This window comes from Pantherophis guttatus, chromosome 2 (assembly GCF_059756535.1).
Source record: "Pantherophis guttatus breed Tessera chromosome 2, ASM5975653v1, whole genome shotgun sequence".
Classification (NCBI taxonomy): domain Eukaryota; kingdom Metazoa; phylum Chordata; class Lepidosauria; order Squamata; family Colubridae; genus Pantherophis; species Pantherophis guttatus.
This window is the reverse complement of record NC_142064.1, coordinates 236893201-236915012: the sequence shown is the minus strand read 5'-3', so window position 1 is coordinate 236915012 and position 21812 is coordinate 236893201. Positions and strand designations below refer to the sequence as shown.

Genomic DNA, 21812 nt, shown 5'->3' with positions numbered 1-21812 from the left:
TATCCTGATGCTGATCCTGCCTAGGCTGGAAGGAGCGCTGAACCCTGACTGAACCACCCCCCCCCATCCTGTCCCCTGAAAGACTGGTGTTTGTAGTAAGGGGAAAGGCGTGGATCCGTCCGCCTGGAAAGAGATGGGAGGATCTTACGTTTCTCCTTCGTTTCCATGAGCAGCGGCTCCAGCGACTCTCCAAACAGATGTTTTCCAGAGAACGGGGCAGAGGCAAGTCACCACTTTTGCTTGGCATCCGCCTGCCACTGGCGGAGCCAAAGGTGGTGTCTGGACGCCACAGATGAAGCAATGGCTTTGGAGGCGAAAGGGACGTTGTCTTACCTGAACATCCGTTTTGTCCTCGTTGTTCCGACACACTACTCATTGGGATTTCCTCTTCGCCATTAGACAGACTGAGTGCCAATCAAATTTTCCTCCACAGCTTGGTTCCGCCTCCTCCTTCTGCGCATGGTCAGTCTTTTCGCGAAGTCTCTATTTGTCTGTGACTAACTTCCTGCAACTTCTTTGAACTTCTGAACCATCTTACTTCTGTTTCTTTTACTTCTTAATTTTATTAATTCTCCTTCGCTGTAGAGGATATAAACAAAAAGTACAAACTCCCCAGCCGGGCAAGATTATGTATTACAGGGAGGGTCGGAGTGTCAGAACAACGAGGACAAAACGGACGTTCAGGTAAGACAACGTCCCTTTTTCCTCCTCGTTGTTCCGACACTCCACTCATTGGGACATACCCAAGCCTATTTAATTTTGGGAGGGAACTTTTCCACCTGCTGTGCCCTGCTGGGAATTATTGCCTGTAGAACGCTTCTACCAAAAGCAGCTTCCGCTGATGCAAATGTATCTAACCTATAATGTCGTATAAATGATATAGATGACCATGTGGCCGCTCTGCAAATCTCATCTATCGATGCCTGTGTGGCCCAAGCCACTGAAGTAGCCGCACTTAGTGTACAGTGTGGAACTATACCCCCCGGGACCTGTAAATCTTTTAATTTGTAGGCAGACGAAATGCATAATTTTATCCATCTACCAATCGTTACTGATGATACCTTTTGTCCCATTGTTGATGGTAAAAAGGATACTAGTAAAGCTTCAGACTTTCTGAATGATAACGTTATTTGTATATAACATTTTAGGGTTTGACGTACGTCTAATGTATGCCACTTTCTCTCCTTCGGATGTTTTGGATCCAGACAGAAATTTGGTAATATAATTTCTTGAGTACGATGAAATAGTGTATTAATTTTTGGTATAAATACTGGATCCGGTCTCATGACTACTCTATCTGGGAAAAACACACACAAATCTTTTCTAACTGACAAGGCTGCCAATTCTGAAACTCTACGTGCTGACGTAATAGCTATCAAGAACACCATTTTTACTGTTAGATGACGTAATGAAGATTCCTGTATAGGCTCATAAGGACCTGATGTTAGTGATTGTAAAACAAAATTTGGATCCCAAGTTGGAAATCTGTGCACCCTTGGCAGTCTTAAATTTCCAGCATCCAGTAAAAATGATCCGATTCTGCCATCCTGTGATAAAGGATGACCTTCATTTGTAGAAATTACTGTTGCTAATGCTGCCACCTGTCATCTTAGAGTCGCTGTAGGTAGACCCTTATTGAAACCTAATTGTAAGAATTTGAGAATGTCTTGAATGGTTGCAGACGTTGGATCTGTATGTTGACTTATGCACCACTGAGCAAACTTTTTCCAAGTTGCGTCGTAAATACGTATTGTTGCTGGTCGCCTGGCAGCTTGAATAGTATCAGTGACATCATTTGGTAATTGATCTTTCATGAGACGTATCCGTTCAAGCGCCAGGCGGTCAACTGGAACCATTCTGGATTTGGATGAAATACGGCTCCTTGACTTTAGAGATTTGCTGTTCACTGGCAATTTCCATGGTGTTTCTATTGATCGATCTCTCAGGTCTGCAAACCACTCCCGACGTGGCCAATATGGTGCCACCAAGATTAGATTCGCCTTTTCTACTATCATTTTCCTTATTACGTGTGTAATCATTGGAATTGGGGGAAAGGCGTATAGTAGTCCGCTGGGCCATTTTGCTCTCAGCGCATCTTGATCTTCTCTGCCACTGGCGGAGCCAAAGAAGGCGTCTGGACGCCACAGATGAAGCAATGGCTTTGGAGGCGAATCGCGCTGCTCCCAGTGTCGCATCAGCTGAGAACTCCAGAGCTGCAGATAATTTATTCAGGTCCTGGTGGACTCTAATGTCAGACACAGGGATTTTGTCCTGCAATTGTCTTAGCCACATCAAGGCGGCCTGGTTCAAAAAGGACGCTGCCGTTGAAGCCTTTACGGCCCATGCCGCCGACTGGTGAGCCTTCTTCAGGGATTGCTCATTACGTCTATCCTCTGGCCGAAGGACCTCTTCCAGGGCATCCGTCAGAATGGATGAGGTGACTAAGGAGACCACTGGCCCATCCATCGTTGGTACCTGAAGTGTCTGAGACAATTCTGGGGACATGTTGAAGAATCGTTTGTTCAGGGAGCTAGGATTTGCTCCCACCCCTGGAGTTGCCCATGGTCTGCCTACCACATCTACAAACAACTGTGGGGAGGAGACCACCTCGGCCTCAGCTTTGGGTTCAGAGAAGAAAGATTCCCCTGCTGGAGACTCAGCAGGTGGGGCTGGCGCAGGCAGATGATCAGCCAAGCGTGCCGTGGTCGTGGCCTTGTATAATAAGGACTTAAACAGGTAAGGACGAAACAGTCCCACAAAGGCCGGCTGGTCAGGGGATAAACCCTCATCCTCTGAAAGCTCCATATCCCTATCCATGTCCTCCTGAGAATCAGAGTGGGAGGACGATTCTGGGGAGTAAGACCTATGAGGACGTGACCTTCCTGCAACCTATCCCCTTATGGGTACATCTACTGATCCAGAATATTCTGATCTTGAGAGAAGCCTCTCTGTGGCTATGGCTGTTTTGCGTCCCAGCTGCAATGCCTCTTTCAATAGCCTCAGAAATAATGGCCTCCATATTAGATGGAAATTGGCCTTGTAGCCTGTCCCGATTGATTATCTGGGGCGGTTGGGGCAATTGTGGCCTCTGGGCCCAAACCCCTGGCTCTAATAGGCTGTTGCCATGTAGGAGAGGCAGAAAAAGGATTAGGGAGGGAGGAACTTTCCCTGTTGCCAGGCAGATTGCCTGCTAGAGGCAGCTCAGCAGCGCCATCTGGTGACAGAGAATGGTTAGCTTGGCTGTCAGATTCATGAGGCAGATTAAACTGCTGTTCTGTATAATGGCGGGAAGAATGTGCCCCAGGGGAATGAGCAGGAACTCACTGCTGGCCAGAGCCCAGAGCTTATCAATAGCCTTATGGCGCCTCTCCTCATCCCTCTGCACTGCTTTTGACGGCTTGGGAATCTTCTTTGATCTTCTCTTCGAGATCTTTGCAGCTGCCTTCCTGCTGGCCGACCTCGCTCCCAAGGTCTCTGCACACTTACTGTCCAGGGTGCCAGATTGTGAGAAGGCTGAGGAGGCAGGCAAGATCCCGCTGGTGCTGGGCGCCGCATCCGCCATTTTCCAAGCGCCGCACAACAGATAAGCCGATCAAAGGCTGCATCTGCAACAAACTTCAGCCCTTGGCTGCTTCCGATCGTGCTCAAAGGAGCAGAGACTTGGGAATCGTGCCCAGGTATGGGCACTGGCCGGTTCCTCACAGAAAAGCCCATAAAGGGCAAAGCCTTACTGATCCCGGCGGCGGCGGCTGCAGTCACTGACAGCTGGGCCTCCTATTCTCCCGGCTGTCCTTCAGCCAGAAGCAGAGCACTGAGCTAACCGCCAAGCCGGAAAACTTTGGAGCCTTGGCAAGACGCTCTCGGGTCAGCACAGCAAGCTGGGCTCGACTGGCTACCCAGCAGAGTCACCGGCTGGTGACCTGCTTGCCGCAGGGCAGCCTTCGGCGGGCTCGAGCTAAAAGCATTTCACACCAGTATATTGGTAGCACAGCAATACGGTGGTAGTATAGCTGCCACAAATCAATAACTAATCAATTAATCTAACTAGCCTTCCAATGTAGGAACATCTAGAAATAGATTGTCAAAAAAACACGTCTGTCCTAGCCCAAGACTGAGACAAAAGCTGGGGACCGTTGGTGTAGGCGGGTCCTCACAATTTTGACAGTCTCAGTCCTATTGGCTAACAGATGAGGACAACCCACTTCTGGATGCTGCCACCACTACAGTGGAGAATATTCTTTACATCCCTAGTTTGAATAAACACAGACTGATTACCATATTTTAATCTTCTGGAACATTTTAAAAAGAAGCATTTACAAACACGTTTAAATATTAACACATATGAATAGAATTACATTTGAGAAAATCCTTAATTTTATCTCTCCTACATTCATACTCCTACTTCTTTCTTTCCCCATTCTTTCTCATCAGTCCTTTTAATTCCTGTTGAAGATATTCTAGGAGATCAGAAAGGAAGAGCAATGAAGTATAGGGATTAAAAGAATTTGGCAACTGAGCTGACTGAAACAAAAATTTTATTCCCAGAAAATCCATGATAGAACAAATACAAGTCAGAATTTAGTACGGTTAGTATTTGATCACTTGTGGAAAAAGACTGACCAAATTAGGTGGAGCTGAATTTTTTTTGCAGAGCTGAAAAGGGGCCCTAGATAATTCTTATTTATTTATTAGTTTTGGAGGTTGCTTGATTTCAAAAAGACTTTGGGCAGTTTATAATTTTAAAAGAATACATAACATGAAAGAAAAACCACACAAGTCCAGACAAAACAACACAAGAAACAAGTGAAACATTGCAAGGAGTTCCACAAATAGTTTTGATCTTTTTAAAAAGCTTAACACTTTATAGAACTTTTTTTGAACTTCCCAATAAATATGTCCCAGAACGATCAACTATTAATTCCTAGGCTTTTTAAAATCTAAGAAAATTTTTTCCACAGGACTTAATTTTTGTCATTGTTCTCTGTACATCTTCTTTAAATATCTTTTTAAGCTGTTAAGCAGGTCAACAAGAAAGAAACTCACGTAACTCCAATTTCTGCCAGCCTGCCCAAGGGACTTTACTTGTGGGTAGTCGGCAGGAAAGATTGCAAATTGCGATCACATTTCCATGAGATGCTATGATGATCAAAAATCTAGGACCATTGCCAAGCATCCATATCATTGTCATGTGACTGCAAGAGTCCTGAAATAGCCAGAACTTCCAGCATCAGTCGTAAGTATCACTTGTTTAACACCATCACAAATTTGAATGATCGCTGAAGGAGTACTTGTTAATCAAGGACCACCTATATTCAATTTTAAATCAGTTACTATTTCAAAACGGTAATACTATTGTTGCTGTTAGTTGCGAAGTCGTGTCCGACCAATCGCGACCCCATAGACAACGTTCCTCCAGGTCTTCCTACCCTCTACCATCCCCCGGAGTCCATTTAGTCTTACGCTGCTCTCCCTTCTTTTGCCCTCAATTGTTCCCAGCATTAGGCTCTTCTCTAGTGAGTCTTTCCTTCTCATTAGGTGGCCAAAGTATTTGATAAGGTTATGTAATACTATATCCTTATCTTATACCTGTGCATCTGATTTTTGTTTCCTAAATGAAGAATTCAGTTCTTGTCTCTGTTAAATTTCTTATTGCAGGGGTGAAATCCGACTGCTTCGGGCGAACCGGTAGGGACTATTGGCATCAGTTTGCTGAACCTGTAGAAATCACCCCTGGTTGACCCCGCCCACGCCCACCCAGTCGCCGCTCACCTCTTCCAGCTTGCTCGCCGCTTCCAGTTGCTCAGTCCATCCCCGCCCTATATAAGTTCCCTTCACCAAACAGCCCAGCTACTTGCCTCACCAGTTGCCTTGCCTGTTCAGCTCACCAAAGGTAAGCAATGCATGCCACCCCCTCACCCTTCGCCTTGGGTCTGGGGCCAGGGCCCAGGGATATGAGATTTCCCGAAGCCCCAGAACCGCTGTCCGCTTGCTGCCTGCCTCGATCAGGTTGGGGAATATACCATTCCCCAGCTCTGGCCTTGCCCCAGAGCATGTATGGGAATGGCTGGGGGGTGGTGTCATGTGACTGAGTGGACGTGGGTGTGAGTGACGTTGAGTTGACCACGCCCCACCAAGCCACGCCCACAGAACCAATAGGGGATTTTTTTAAATTTCACCACTGTCTTATTGGTAGTACTAACTCATTACTTACATTTACCAGTATCACTTTTATTTCTGTCTTCTTCATCTTTTTTACCTTCTAAAGTACTAGAGCATTTGATTGTATTTTTTTTATTGAAAAGTTTTATAAAAAATACAATTTTCTCCCCCCCACCCTTTCCCCCTCCCCACATAATAGAAAATGTACATTTTCTTATACATGATAAATCCTACATATACATGTTTCCCTTAAAGAAAGCATTAAAATAAGACATTTTAATTACATTTGGAGTTGCTCTTCTTCTCTTCCTTCCCTCATTCCACAAAAAACCTTCTTCTCCTTTCTTTCCCTTCCCTCCCTCTTCTCTCCTTTCTCCTCTCCTACCTCATCCTACTTCCTTTTCCTTTCCCCCACTTCTCTCTTTTCCCCTTCTCACCTTCACTCCTGCTCCTGTCCCCTTCCCTCTCCTCTCCTTTCTTCCATTCCTCTCCCTTCATCTCCTCCTCCTACCCTCTCCTCCTCTCTCCTTTCTAACTTCTTTGCTGTGAAATATTCTCCTCCTTTAGTATCTGAGCAACTCCTGTATTCTAATCGTAGATACTTTCTTCTGTTAAAACGTTTCTCTAGTCACCAGTTTTTCCCCACCCCAACCCTTATCCCACCCTCCCCCTGACTTCCCAGAGCAAAAACAGGGTATAGCATCTAACAAATATATGCTAAAATAAACTAACTAATTATAAAGTTCAAAACTGCCACACGTTCTTTAACTCCCCTTGCTCCAATTCATCAATCTCCTTTTTATAAATTCTCAAGACCAATTAAATTAAATTCATTCTTCCGTTATAAAAAAACTTTTTTCTTGATGTATAATCCAATACTTTAGCAGTATTACAAGCAGTAAAAATCATGAATAAATTTCATTTCCTTACCCTCAAACATCATTCTTTTTGAACATTACTCCCTAATAAAATTCTGAATTTAATATTAATCCTCTTTCCTTCAAAAAATTGGGCATCTTGAAATCTTACACATTTTCTCATATATCTTTTGAAATAATATAATCTTATGTTAAACATTTTAAAAATCTCTTAATGCCATTAAAACACTTATTTACCAAATATAAATTTCAAAATCTACAGGAGGATATCTTTCAAATTTTCAATTAACCATTTTAATACCTCTAACTTTTTAGAAAGCAGCCCTTTTACTATCCAAAACTAATTATCATTTTGTAATAGAAGTCTAAATTTAACATTAATCCTCTTTGCTTCAAAAAGTTGGGCATCTTGAAAACTTACACAATTTACCTCATATATCTTTTAAAATAATATAATCTTATGTTAAACATTTTGAAAATCTCTTAATACCATTAAAACACATATTTGCCAAATGCAAATTTCAAAATCTACAGGATGATATCTTTCTTAATCTTCTGTTCTTCACTTCTTTCTATATTTTTTCCAATCCTTTTTTTTAATAAATTCTTTCAACATTCCCCCCAATTTTATTTTTGAAAATTTTAAAATGTTGATTTGAGGTTGATGTTTCTGAAATACTCGCTCTCTTCTTGAGGTCACGTTTTCTAATTTGAAATCCCCATTTCGACTCTTCTTGCTTGTATAATCATTCAATCCATTCTTTTGTCCATATAGCCAAAATTTGTTGCCATAAAGATTGTCAGCTTGCAATAAAGAGTCTATTTGTTGCTTTTCTATCAATTGAATGGAAATGTCCGCCAAAACCTTTATTTCAACTGTGCCAGCCTGCCTTTCAATCCTGACATCCTTTTGATCTTCCAAAAGCAAACTCCTGAGTAATTTCCTGCTGCCCCTCCAGCAACTGCTTATGTTTTTCCGAGCTGTTTTTTGAAAAAGCTCTTTCAATTGTATCCAAAAGAGCAGAATTAAAAGAGTCTAAAAGTTCTTGAAAAACCTGAACAGTCACCGCTTGAGAATTTGCTGATTCACCAGCCCTGATGTCAGCCATATTTCAGCCACTTTGTATTCATCCAGCTATCAGGACGACAATTCCAACTATTTTCCACACAGTATAAAAGCAAAATTTTAATTAAAATCAGTACCAAATTCTTTCCTCAGTACCAAATTCTTTTCCTGGACGCTTCCACTTTAAAACCTTCTCACAAGGTATAATCCAGTAGCTGTATCACTGTTGCAAACGTTAACAAGCATTAACAAGCACTTTCCCTAGTAGCTTCCTCCTCCCGCTCTCAGGCGCCATTTTCTGCATTTTAAAACGGAGTTAAAGTGTTACTTGCGATTTTTCTTTTTTTTCTCCTGATTTGCTCTGTCTGCAATCAAAGTAAAGATGTTAAAAGTCCCCCCAGTTGTTTTCAGAAGATTCTGGTCGCGGCTTCTAGCTCTGCTTTAGCGGAGTCATCCCTGGTCCGGAGCAGCTTGACAGGCTTCTATAGGGAGCCCGCACCCTTTGCGCCCCAGGATTTCTCCTAGCACACTTGGGGGGCTCTACCTCCGCCTGTCGGCTCTTCTCTCTCCCCTTTGCCCGGGGAGAGGGTTCCAAGCCTCCAGACAGCTGTTTTTCGGCTGTTCTGGGGCTTTTATGGAACCGGGGATCGGGCGCTCGTAAAAGAGCGTCTTCAAGGCTCGCGGAGCCAAGCGGAAGTCCAGCATTTGATTGTATTTTTAAACCATGAGTATGATGAGTTGTTAATCTAATACCAATAATTTTCGCACCCCTCTTTATAGCCGTCATTAATTTGATGAAGAACCTCTGATTACCACTTTTTGGATACAGTTTTCAAATTAGCTAGCTACCTGTCAGTCCTTTGACATTAGATTAGGAAACAGACTCCTTAAGAAGAGCTAAGGTTTATAATATAAACTAAGGTTTATATTAACACAATCTTGGAAATCTGTTTTTTCATTCCTCTTATAACTAACTAGCCGGCTAATAAATGTGTCATAAGGTACATGACAAAACATATTCCCACAATTCATTAAGGATAGTTTTTCAAAAATAAAATAATCTAGAAACATTGGGATTTAATGGACCAAACTTACCCTGGTCTGTTCTCCAGAGCTTCTCCACTGGAGTTTTTACTAGATTGTAGCCTAAACCTGAGGGGCATGATGGCTCGGTGGTTAAAGACACTGAGCTTGTCAGCTGGAAAATTAACAGCCCAGGTTTGAGACCTGAAGCCATGCGATGGGGCGACTTCCTGTCCTTGCTCCAGCTCCTGCTCACCTAGCAGTTCAAAAGCATGCAAATGTAAGTGGATAAAAATGTACCACTTCAGTGGGAAGGTGACAGTATTACATGTGCCTTGGCATATATTCATGACCACGGAAGTGTCTTCAAAAACGCTGGCTCCCTCCGCTAAGAAACAGAGATAAGTACCACTCCTAGAGTCAGACACAAATGGAGTGGAAACCTTTACATTTAGCCTACACTTATGATTCTAGTGGGACTTAAATCTGCTGAAGTCCAACTAAATTACAGTTATAGGCTCCACCTGGATATATTGTTAAGGATATAATCAACAGGAAATAGATACTGAATTCTTAGATTCTCTCTATCCCACACTCCAAGTTTACAGCAATTTTATCAGGGAACAAATCTTACAGAATTTTGTGCAGTGGTGTAGTATATATACATATCTGTTGGGACAAAAGATAAAATTTTCAGAGGACAATATTCTTTTGGATTTTATATCTAGTACATGAAATCTGACAACTAGACAATGTAAATAGATTCTCTGTACCTTTACTAAGGCTAAAAAACTTGATATAGCCACATTAGAGCCTTGGTAGTACAGTGGTCTAAGGCACCCTGTTATTAAGCTGGTTATTAAGATCAGCTGCTGCAATTACTGCAGGTTCGAATCTCGCCAAGGCTCAAGGTTGACTCAGCCTTCCATCCTTTCTAAGGTAGGTAAATTGAGGACCCAGTTGTGGGGGCAATAAGCTGACTTTGTATAAATATACAAAAGGATGAAGGCTATTGCTGAGCACATTGTAAGCCGCCCTGAGTCTCCGGAGAAGGGCGGCATATAAATCAAATTTTAAAAAAAATTAGAAAGATAAAGGCATGGCCCCATTCATTCAATGGGTTGAAAACCCTATCACATCTGCCGCCTATAAACAGATTGCCTACAGATACAAGTTTTGAATGGACAAGTATAATGAAATATGGCATTTATTTAAATAAAATACAGTAGATAAAAAAGAATTACAGTTTTATAAATATTTTAGAAATTTAAAAATCCTTTTTAATTCATAGTTTTTTATGTAATTGCATTATAACAATCTTTGTGTGTCTAAAATAAAAATAGAAAAGTTTCAGTGGAAGTAAGTCATGCTTACATACAAATCAATTCTATTGATTTTAGTTTTAGTAACGAACAATAGTCTGTTTCAAGACTGTGGAAGAATGACTGCTGGTGGCAGATGGCTTTGTTGTATATGGCTAAAAGAACTTCTATAGAAGAAATCTTTCCTAACTAAAGAAAATTTTATTGAAGAGTATCATGGGTGGACTAGCTGGTGAAATCATCCTTAGAGGGCCTGAAGACCTGAATCTCTAATTTCTGTAGATTTCCTGTCTCTCTTTAACATTTATTTTGAAATTATTATCACTAATTCTCACATTTAGGATAGCAAGAACTTTGTAGACCCTTGGCTTATTTATTTATTTAGCATATAATACAAAAAGGGTTGCATTAAACGTGAGTGTACAATTCATATTTTTTTTCTTGCAACAGGAAGTATCTTTGTAACTTGAAAATAACACATACCCGTATAACAAAAGGGTCTAAGACTCTATAGATAAAGGATAAGTTTTCAAACAACATCACTCCCTTGTTAGAACCACCTTGTTATAAATATATCCAGATAGATTGTAGATGATGATAAAAACATCATTGTACACCCAACACAAAAAAGCTTTCTTAAACACCTGATTTAGGGGATATAGCATGTTTTTAAACGTATCTTGAGTGTATCTGTACACCACATATTAATAGGATATTAATATTTAATACATAAGAAAGAGAAAGATAGAAATTCTTGCATGGGATCTTGGACAAAGTTGAATTTCAGTTGCACTGGAGTCATGCTGGGTATCATGTTCCAGAACGAACGTTGACTTACTTGAACATTCCTTCTCGGCGCCCTGATGGAGAATCCAAATTATGGGGCAGTTCCTCAGCTTGATTGCTAGACTGGGTGAATGGTCCTTTAAGAAACGTCCTTGGCCACTCCTCCCTTGCTTGGCTAAGCTCCAGTTCATTCGCGAGGTCAACAGAAGATGGTGCTGTTATGAAACAAACAATAAGAGACAAAAAAGAAACAGAACAGTCCTGGCTATCAGCAGCCGAAGGGATGGGTTGGATTCTCCATCAGCGCGCCGAGAAGGAACATTCAGGTAAGTCAATGTTCGTTCTCCAGCGCGCTGCTTGGAGAATCCAAATTATGGGATATACCCAAGCTAGTCAGAAGTAGAGTGGGAGGCTGCGTCATCCCGGGACGAAACAGCCAGGACAGACTGTAGCACTCGACGACCAAATGAAGCTTCAGCCGATGCAAAGGAGTCAATTTTGTAATGTCGAAGAAAAGGTGTCAAGGTAGTCCATGTTGCAGCCCTACAAATGTCAAGGATGGATGCCTGAGTAGCCCAAGCCGCTGAGGTGGCTGCGCTACGGGTAGAGTGAGGGAGGATCCTCCCTGGCAGAGGAGTCCTCTTGTTTCGGTATGCTGTGACGATGCATGCTTTGATCCAACGACCAATTGTGGATGATGAAACTTTCATGCCCAATGTAGAAGGATTGAAAGACAGGAATAAGGCTTCGGATTTACGGAAAGAAGCAGTCCGCTTGATGTATCTACGGAGAGCTCTTTTAACGTCCAAGGTATGCCATTGTTGTTCAAGATGATGGCTAGGAGCCAGACAGACGTCAGGTAGAACCAATTCTTGGGTTCGGTGGTACAGAGAATTTACCTTGGGTAGAAAAGAAGGATCCGTACGAAGCACCACTTTATTGGGATGGAAAACACAAAGGTCGGGCCGTACAGACAGAGCAGCCAGCTCAGACACCTGTCTCGCCGAAGTAATCGCCACTAAGAAGGCGACCTTGAGAGTCAGACATCGAAGAGATATAGAAGCCAGTGGCTCAAATGGGGGTGACATGAGGGCTGACAGTACTAATGGTAAGTCCCAAGTTGGGTATCAATGGACAGTAGGAGGACGGAGATTGGATGCTCCCCGTAAGAATGTCCGTATACGGGGATTTAGGGTCAAAGGTCGATCGTCCACAGAAGAGAGAACTGTGCTAAGGGCCGCCACTTGACGCCTCAGGGTATTAGGAGCTAGGCCACGGTCCAAACCTTTCTGCAGGAACACAAGAACCTCAGAGGGGGACGCTGTTGTGGGGTCCTGATGGGACTTGGAACACCAGGTGCAAAAAGAGCGCCAGGTGGCGTCATAAATACAGTTTGTTGAGGCACGCCTGGCAGACTGCATAATGTGGATCACGCTAGCCGGGATGTTGTCTTTCCTCAGGTGAATCCTCTCAAACGCCAGACGGTCAACTGCAACCACTGAGGGCTTGGGTGCAGGATGACCCCCTGGCTGAGAGATATCCGGTCGTTGGGGGTGTGCCAAGGACGCTCCACCAAGAGATTCCGGAGGTCCGCGTACCAGGAGCGACGCGGCCAGTTGGGGGCGACCAAGATGAGGTCCACTTTCTCCTCCAACAACTTGCGAATCACCCGAGGGATGAGCGGCAGAGGGGGAAAGGCCTAGAGCAGACCTTGTGTCCACTTGCTTCGAAGTGCATCGCACCCCTCTGCTCCTGGACAGGGAAATCGGGGAAGATGGGCGTTCAGATGTATTGCAAGCAGATCGACCTTTGGGAGGCCAAACCGTTTCGATAGATCTCTGAACAAGGCCGGATGTAGTCGCCATTCCGCCTGATCCCGTTGCGTCCGGCTGAGCCAATCTGCCATGACGTTTTCGACCCCGGATATGTGCTCAGCTGTCAGGGAGAGAACGGACTTCTCCGCCCAAATGAGCATTCTCGTCGCCTCGTCCATCAGTTGCCTGGAGCGTGTTCCCCCTTCCCTGTTGATGTGGGCTTTTGTTGTTGTATTGTCCGTTAGGACTAGAACATGATGTCTCTTCACTGATGTTCTGAAATGACGGAGAGCGAGGTGGACCGCTCATAGTTCCAGCCAATTTATGTCATGCTGTAGGTCCAGAGTGGACCAGCGGCCTTGGGCAACCGATGACAGCAGATGAGCGCCCCAGCCGAATTGACTGACGTCCGTCGTCAGGATTAACCAACTGGGTTCCAGAAAGAAAGAGCCCCTCCGTATGGACGGGGAGATCCACCATTTCAGAGACAACCGTACTGCCGCAGGGAGGACAACTGTGATGTTCGAACATGCTCGGAAGGATCTCTGATAAGGCAGGAGGAACCATTGAAAAGGACGACTGTGAAGACAAGCCCATGGGACAATTGAGATGCACGAAATTAGCTTGCCGAGCAGTTGGGACAAGGTGATCAGGGCAACAGATCTGAGAGATAGAACCTTGGTCACCAAGGAGTGGATGTTGTGAACCCTGTCGGGGGACAGGAAGACAAGGCAACTGATAGAGTCTATGACAGCTCCTAGATGGAGGATGCGAGTGGTAGACGAGAGCTGACTTTTGTCGAGGTTCAGAGAGAACCCGTGCTGTTACAGAAGATGAGAGACGGTCCTCAGATCGACGACCGCCTGATATCGAGAGGCAGACAGGATGATGATGTCGTCCAGATAGCACATGACCCTGATGGGGACCTGTCGCAGGGAAGCAGCCAGAGTCGCCAGCAGCTTCGTGAAGGTCCGAGGGGCGGATGAGAGGCCAAACCGCATGGCCCGATATTGGAAATGCCTGTTGGAATAGGCAAACCGAAGAAAACGTCGATGTGACGGACAGATCGGGACATGCAAGTAAGCCTCTTTGAGATCGATTGACGTCATAAAGTCGCCCCGTCGGATGCCCTGTAGGATCGATTTGAGCGACTGCATTTTGAAATGATGGTATCTGACGAACTTGTTGAGTGCTTTCAGGTCTAAAATCCCTCTCCAGTCCCCGGAAGACTTGGGGACGAGAAACAGGCGCAAGTAGAATCCAGAGCCCCGTTGTTCTATCGGCACGAGTTCTATGGCACAGATGTCGAGCAGATGTTGTATTTCTGCAACCATTAATGCTCTCTTCTCCGGATTGCTCGGAAGAGAGCACTGAAGGAAGCGGTTCGGAGGGCTGGAGAGGAAGTCCAAAGTAAGGCCGAACCTCACAGTCTGAAGAACCCAAGCATCTGTTGTGGTAACCACCCATTGGGGCAAGAAGTGAAGAAGACGACCTCCAATGGGTAGGTGTGTGGTATAGTCACTTGCCTCTTCTGAAGGGATGGTTGGAGGTCCCACGATACTGGCGTCTGGTATTGGGTTGACCCCTGCCCCTATCACCGTAGGCAGGTCGCTCAGTGGCTCGATCTCCTCCATGAGAATATTGCCTGGAAAAATAGGACCCGCTGGGTCCTGAATCAGTACGAAAGGGCTGCCTGTGGTTATAAGGAGCAAATCTCCTATTGTGACGTTTGTAAGAGGAAGGCATAACTTTTCGTTTATCCTTATCCTCCACAAGAATAGGGTCTAAGGCTTCTCCAAAGAGAAGGGAACCCTTGTATGGAGCAGATGCCAGCTTCCACTTTGATTTGAGATCGGCACTCCAGTGGCGGAGCCAAAGAAGGCGCCGAGAGGTGACATTGGAGACAAGGGCTCGCGAAGAGAACTTAGCTGCATTCAAGGATGCGTCTGCACAGTACTCGGTGGCGGCCACGATTTTATTAATGTCATGGTGAAGTCTGCTGTCATCCAGCGGAAGCCGCTCCTGTAATTGGCGCAACCAGATGATGGATGCGCGAGCAAAAAACGAAGTAGAAGTAGCTGACCTGATGGCCCAGGCCGCAGCTTGATGGGTCTTGCGGAGAGACAGCTCAGCCTTCTTGTCCTCAGCCTTGAGTCCATCTAGGACATCACTGAAAATCACAGAGGAAGACGTCAACTGGGCCACAGGGGCGTCCACTGAAGGTAAGTGAATTAAATCTTGCAAGGAAGGATCTGAGCAGTACAACCGCTTATCAAGGCCAGTAGGAGCAGAAATGTAAGCGGGTTGGGACCATGATCTTTGGACCACATCCGTGAATAATTCCAGACATGGAATGAAATCCTCATCCGGTTTATGCAAATGGAAGAGATCGCCATGAGGATTCAGGTCAGTCTGTTGAGACGGCTGGGAAGATGATAATCCCATGTTAGTGGTAGTCTTGGCCTTGTGGAGCAAGGACTTAAACATGGAGGGGCGGAAAAGTCCTGTGAAGGAAGGTCCACATGTTGGGTATCATGTTCCAGAACTGTCTTGTACTCTGTACTGACTGTTAGCAGGGAATGCAGATCTGCTACTACTGTGACCAAGGAAGGCAATTCTATTCAACTTTTTTCCTTCTTTTACTAAAAGCATTAGTGATTTTGGAATCCTTGGTTGACAAAATCTATGAGAGTTGGTAAGACTAATATCCATAGGCCCATCTATTTATGACCATATTATATGTCAGAGTATAACTTGGAATATAAGAAGAGTAAGTGGTAAAGATCAATGATTATATGTGTTTCTGTGAAACTAATAGAAATGGGAAGGATGTAATCTATCTGAAGGTAGTCTGACGTGATGAAATTGATGAATACATGCATGGCAGATAATGATTTAATTATGCATGAAAATGCTAAATATATGTCAGAAAGTATGAATTTGTGTTATCTAGACTATTGTGTGTACATAGGAAAAGAGAAATTTGTAGGCCTATGACCACTGCACCTTTATGAACTGTGATAATGAAAGAACCAGGGATGAATTTGGGGGGAAATTAAAAATGCATGAGATATCAAGATAAATTATTTTACTACATAATATAAATTATGGGTTTAAATAAGAGAGAATAGAAAAAGTAACTGTCATTTGGAGGTTCACAAATCCATTAAAATGGTGATTGCTGGGGAGTATCAGCAGTGAGTATGTTTCAAACATATCTAGTTTTCCAAAGAAGTTGAGAAAGCTTAAAAAAGTAAGATATATATCTAGATTGCATTATGCAGTAAACAAGACTCCTAAGATGAATAGTAGTACAGTTTTCCTAAATTCCTAAGAAATATTTCCTAATAAGATTATAGTTTAACTAGAAGTACTCTTTGTTTAACAACCACAATCGGGACTTAGTAGCTAAGTAATGTGGTCATTAAGTGAAACATCATGTAATAGTTACATCCTTACTTCTGTTGTGATCCTTAATTCAGCTGAGGTCCTTAAGCAAATCACTGGCTGTGAAGTGTCTCAATCATGTCACAGTGGGAACACTCCAATGGCCTCAAGTGTGAGAGCTGGTTGGAAAGTTACTTTATCATCAATGTTGTAACTTTGAATGGTCAACAAACAGGGTAATTATTATGTGAGAACTACCTGTATCCTAATCCTAAAAGTAAGGCAATGGGAAAAAGTGTAAAACTGAGTAAAAGAAGCAGAACGAAGAGAGTAAAGACAGGGCTAGCTAAGAACCATGGGTGCTGTAAGAGAAAACGGTAAGAGACAGGGAGATGAGGTGAGAGAAAAGGAAGAACATTTGGAAATATCCCCTCCACCCATCCATTCCAACTGCTCATCTGCAAGGGGTGCAGAGAAAGATATTCCTTTTACTAGGAATATCAGAGAAATAGCTGGACATGAAAAGGTAGAAGTTCATTTGTGAAGAGAAACTAAGAAGCATTTTAGAAGTGACTCAAAAAGAAAAAGATGCTAAGATAGAAAGAAAGGAGAAAGCAGGATTGAAGTTCTGCAGCAGATAAGCAGCTATAGGAGATTTTGGTAAGCAAAGGTCTATTTGTGCGTACAGATGGAAAATAAATTGTAAAGCATGATTGAATTTTTATAAAACAAAGTTCTGAGACAACTAGTGAGGGATACAAGGGTGATGAAATGATGAAATGTTCTATGTATGAATTTGACCATTTTTTCACAATGTCAACAGTAGAGATTAAGGGAAAATAAATATGATAGAAAAAGAAAGAAGTGAAAGAAATGAAATATAAAGATTACAGAAAGAAAAACTACTACTCCTATAGAAAAAGATATTGGAAGTTCTATCAATCCAGTGTTTCTCAATCTTTGCAACTTGAATATGTATGGACTTCAACTCCCAGAATTCACCAGGCAACATGTTTCTCATCATTTCATCACCCTTACATCTTTCACTAATTCTCTCAGAAATTTGTTATAAGAATTAAAAATTTGACAGAAAAAATCAACTTTTCTTATTTCAGGTGACTAAACAATTTGCTTTAGCGGTGTTTTTAAGAAAAATATTAACAATTAACATATAAAAAGCAATTCTTGTTATAAAAAAATCTTGATCCCCACCAGATTTTGAGGGACTTCTGGAAAATCAACAGATACAGAACCAGGCTTTCTTTGGGATGAGGTGCAGGAGAATGGGTGCATAATATGGGTGCCATGCCAGAAAAGGTACCCAAAGCCCACCGAATGTATGTTCCCTGCATGACAGGTCCTGTAGTATGCCTTTTTTTCTGGATCTGGTGGGATGGCAGATATAATCTGGGACAGGTAGTCCCACAAATAATCTAGACCTGTACCATGTAGACTTTAAAGGTTGAATACTCTGGCTGAGTAGCAGATTAACTCCATGAAAACACTGTTATGCTGCTGTTGTTTCCCAATAAGAATAAAATAAAATGAAAAATGGCATCATACTGTAGTGCTGGGAAAAGAGATTCAAAACAATGTGAGAGAGCTAGAACACTCTCCTAAAACAAAAATGATGTTTAGGACACCTAAAGCGGAAAAGGCGATTTATACAAGTGTAAAAATTAGGCAAAAATGTTGATAGTTTTATGTTTCATAGTATTAGATCCCAGAATTATCAAATGAAACTAAACAGTAGCATATTCAAGAAAGTATGAAAGACAACTATTATTCACATTACACAAACTTCAATTGTTGAATTAACTATCACATGTAGTGATAGTTTACTACATAGCAGTAGTGAAATGTAAAATTTGTTACTACTGGTTCTGTGGGCATGGCTTGGTGGGGGGGGAATGTGACTGGGTGGGTGTGGCCAACTTTTTTTTTTTAAACCATTTTTTCTACCACCTCTTCAGCTGAAGAAGTTGTAAAAAATGTTTTTAAAAGCCTCTGACGATCCCAGCTGAGTTGCCTGATCATCAGAGCCTTTTTTTCTTTTAAAAACATTTTTTCTACATCCTCTTTGGCCGAAAAGGTTGTAAAAAAATGCTTTTAAAAGCCTCTGACAATCCTAGCTGAGCTGGGTGCTCATCAGAAGCTTTTTTTTTATTTTTAAAAGCATTTTTTTGGCCGATGAGGTTGTAGAAAAATAAAATAAAAAAGCCTCTGATGATTGCGCGGCTCAGCTGGGCATGTGGGAGGGCAGGGTTTTTTGCTACCGGTTCTCTGAACCACCCACTGCCATCACTACTGGATCGGGCTAGCCGGTCTGAACCGGGAGCATTTCACCCCTGCTACATAGGCACCTTTAAAAAGCAGTGAGACAAATTCATTAAAGATAAGACTAGTAATGGCTACTACTATAATCACAATTATATATTACCTTAAATAACTGAGGTGGTTATCTTTTTATATCAATTGGTGGTAAATATTAATATCATCATGTCTCATTGGCATCTAATTGAGAATTGTGGACATGGTGATTCAGCATAGCTTATTAGAATTAAGTCTTTTTCATTTCATTCTGCTTTAGAAGGATGAAGTAGCAATTTGTTTTAGGGTTGGTAATGTACAACAAAACAGTATTGTCAAAATAATATGTGCTACAAATTATTTACATATTTTTCTTTGTTGCTCCCAATGGGAGTTAACATGGCTCAGTAATAATAAAAGAACAAGAAAGCTAATATACCAGATTAGCATTTCCAGAGGAAAGCTTTTCCCTTTTCTGCTAGTGATGTGCTCTGAGTATTCCATCAAGGCAAATGAATGTGTTGATAGACTCCAAACACAAAGTTACTGTCTGTCAAAGTATTGCCTATTCTACTGGAACCTCTGGAAGGAGAAACTACTCACATGGAACTCAGTTTCTGAAAAGTGTTACATTGCACTTTAGTCAAGTTATATAAGCAACCAAAATAACCAGAGAATATACATGCCTTTGGTAGCTATGTGCAGAAGTTACACACATTCTGTTAAGAACAAAATCTTTCCCTTGGGAATTTAATTTATTTTTTTTAGAAACATTACAACAGAACTTAATTTGTACAGCAATATGTTTACATTTAACAATAAAACTTATATAATTAGTTCCTGCCAATTTGGGAATAATTGACAAAAAGGTAGTTGCTCTCTTGGCATTTCTAAAAAGCAACACTTTCTGTACATGTTCCAATTGGTAATTAATCTGCAAATCCTACATATATTTACTTCAGTTATACCTTACTCAAGGGAACTGATAGGATTCTTTTTTTTAAAGACAATTTCACTCTAATTGTACAATATGCATTTTTGTATCCAATTAAATGAGATGCCCATTGCCAAAGAATCAATCTAGATGTTCATTCCAGATACTGGAATAAGATCAAACAAGGAACAAGCATAACTCAGAAAGAAGACAATCAAAAAACACATTTGAATTGGGTATAATCATACAAGCAGCAGCAACAACAGTAAGAAATCACAAAATAAATGACTGAAACATGGCATTTGGTGCCAGAGCCTTGATGGCGCAGCAGTTAAAAGTGCTGTTAAGTAACACCAGCTGCCTGCAATTACTGCAAGTTCAAATCTCACCAGACTCAAGGTTGACTCAGCCTTCCATCCTTTCGAGGTAGGTAAAATGAGGACCCGGTTTGTGGGGGCAATAAGATGACTTTGTATAAAAAAAGAACACCGCTATTGCTTAACACATTGTAAGCCGCCCTGAGTCTCCGGAGAAGGGCAGCATATAAATCGAACCAATAAATAAATAAATAAATTTGTAATGCTGAAGCAGCCATCTAGATCTTTATATTCATACCAGACTGCAACCTACTTTGGACATTTCTATCTAACAAGAGTCAAATCCCTATTCTAAAGACATAGCCATGAAAATTAAAATCTCACTACATCCAAACGTATTTCCAAACAAGGCCTGAAGACAATACTTCCATCAGTATTGGGTTCCCTATTTACACAACATTCAAGAGACATTAATCAGTTTACATAATGCTACATGTTAAATTAAGCACTGTGATGTATCATATATATGCCCTTCAAAATAAGCAATAGATTCTTTTAATAAAATCATCAAGCGTGATAGCCTCAGAACACAATTATGTTAAAAATTGCTTTGGGCACACCAAATCTTGTATTTACCTATTCAGGAAAGTGACTTTTAAGATATGGAACATGATCACGTCTAGCCTGAAGCTTTCTTGCTGTGCCATTTATTCATTTAAAATTATACATGACATCTACCTTTATCACTCTGAATGACTTACAAATATTGATACAAGTAATAAACTATTAAAGCCCAATTAAGAGATTCCAAATACTTAAAAAAAAAATTCTAAGTAGCTTGAGTAAGAATAACAGTTTAACTTTCTTTAAACTATTATTTGAGACATTCAACTCCCAAAGGCAAACTGTTCTAGGTCTAGTCCTTGACAGAAAGAACAGAATTGGCTTTCTTGCCCAACAAAATGCTAAGATTACAAATAAAATAGACAAAATTCTTGTATACTATAGTAAAGTAGTGGCCCCCAACCTTTTGGCCACTGGTTCCATAGAGAGAGGTTTTTCCACAGACCGGTGGGGGCATAGTCTCGCTTGCTGCCTGCATCCCGTGGATAGGGCTTTGCTTGTTTGCATGGACTGGGAGTTGTGGACCCCTGTGGTAAAGCATTGATTAATAGTAGAACCAATTAATAGCAGAAAAGTTCTAGTCTACCTTCAACACTACGTGACTTAATACAATGGTTCTCTCTCTCTCTCTCTCTCTCTCTCTCAACTCAAACTATCTTATACATTTGTGTCAGCGAAAAAATAGGAGATGAGAACTGTAGATGCTTCTTTGAACTCCTGAATAAAAGGAAGGACATAAATCAACAACTTCTGATGATACAACTCTCCTCTCAGAAACCAAGGAAGGCCTAGAAAATCAAGAAAATCAAAGAAGAGAGAATTTTGATCCCTTTCTGAACATTAAAAAGACTAAACTCATGACCACGGCAAGGAATGGAAACATCAAAATAGAAATTGACAGTGAATAGAATGTGTGAGGGAAAATGACTTTCCTAGGACTGCAGATCCCTCAAAGCAGTGAATGCAGCTCAGAAATAAAATGTCAGATTGTACTGGGTCGTGCAGCAATGATAAACATGAGCCAAATATAGAAAAGCAAGGACATCAGCCTGGCAACCAGATGTAGGTTAGTCCAGTCTTAGTGTTCCCCATAGCTCCTATGGTTGTGAATGTTGGATCTTAAAAAAGCAAGACAGGGGAAAAAAATCAATTCATTTGAGCTGTGGTGCTACAGAAGGCTCCTGCGTATTCC

At 41.9% G+C, this 21812-nt stretch overlaps 1 protein-coding gene across 3 annotated transcripts in view; it reads right to left on the bottom strand.

The window, feature by feature from the left end:
• RYBP (RING1 and YY1 binding protein) overlaps window positions 1–21812 on the bottom strand; it is a 75731-nt gene that overhangs the window by 41169 nt on the left and 12750 nt on the right. The window contains exon 2 of one of the 3 annotated variants that reach the window (XM_087887925.1): window positions 8438–21147. The exons of the other annotated variants lie outside the window; for them this stretch is intronic. Within the exon in view, the coding sequence (XP_087744051.1) occupies window positions 14567–15535 (969 nt within the window). The 5' untranslated portion in view covers window positions 15536–21147 and the 3' untranslated portion in view covers window positions 8438–14566. Of the gene's footprint in view, window positions 1–8437; window positions 21148–21812 lie in introns of those variants that run through there. 3 annotated transcript variants of the gene reach the window in all.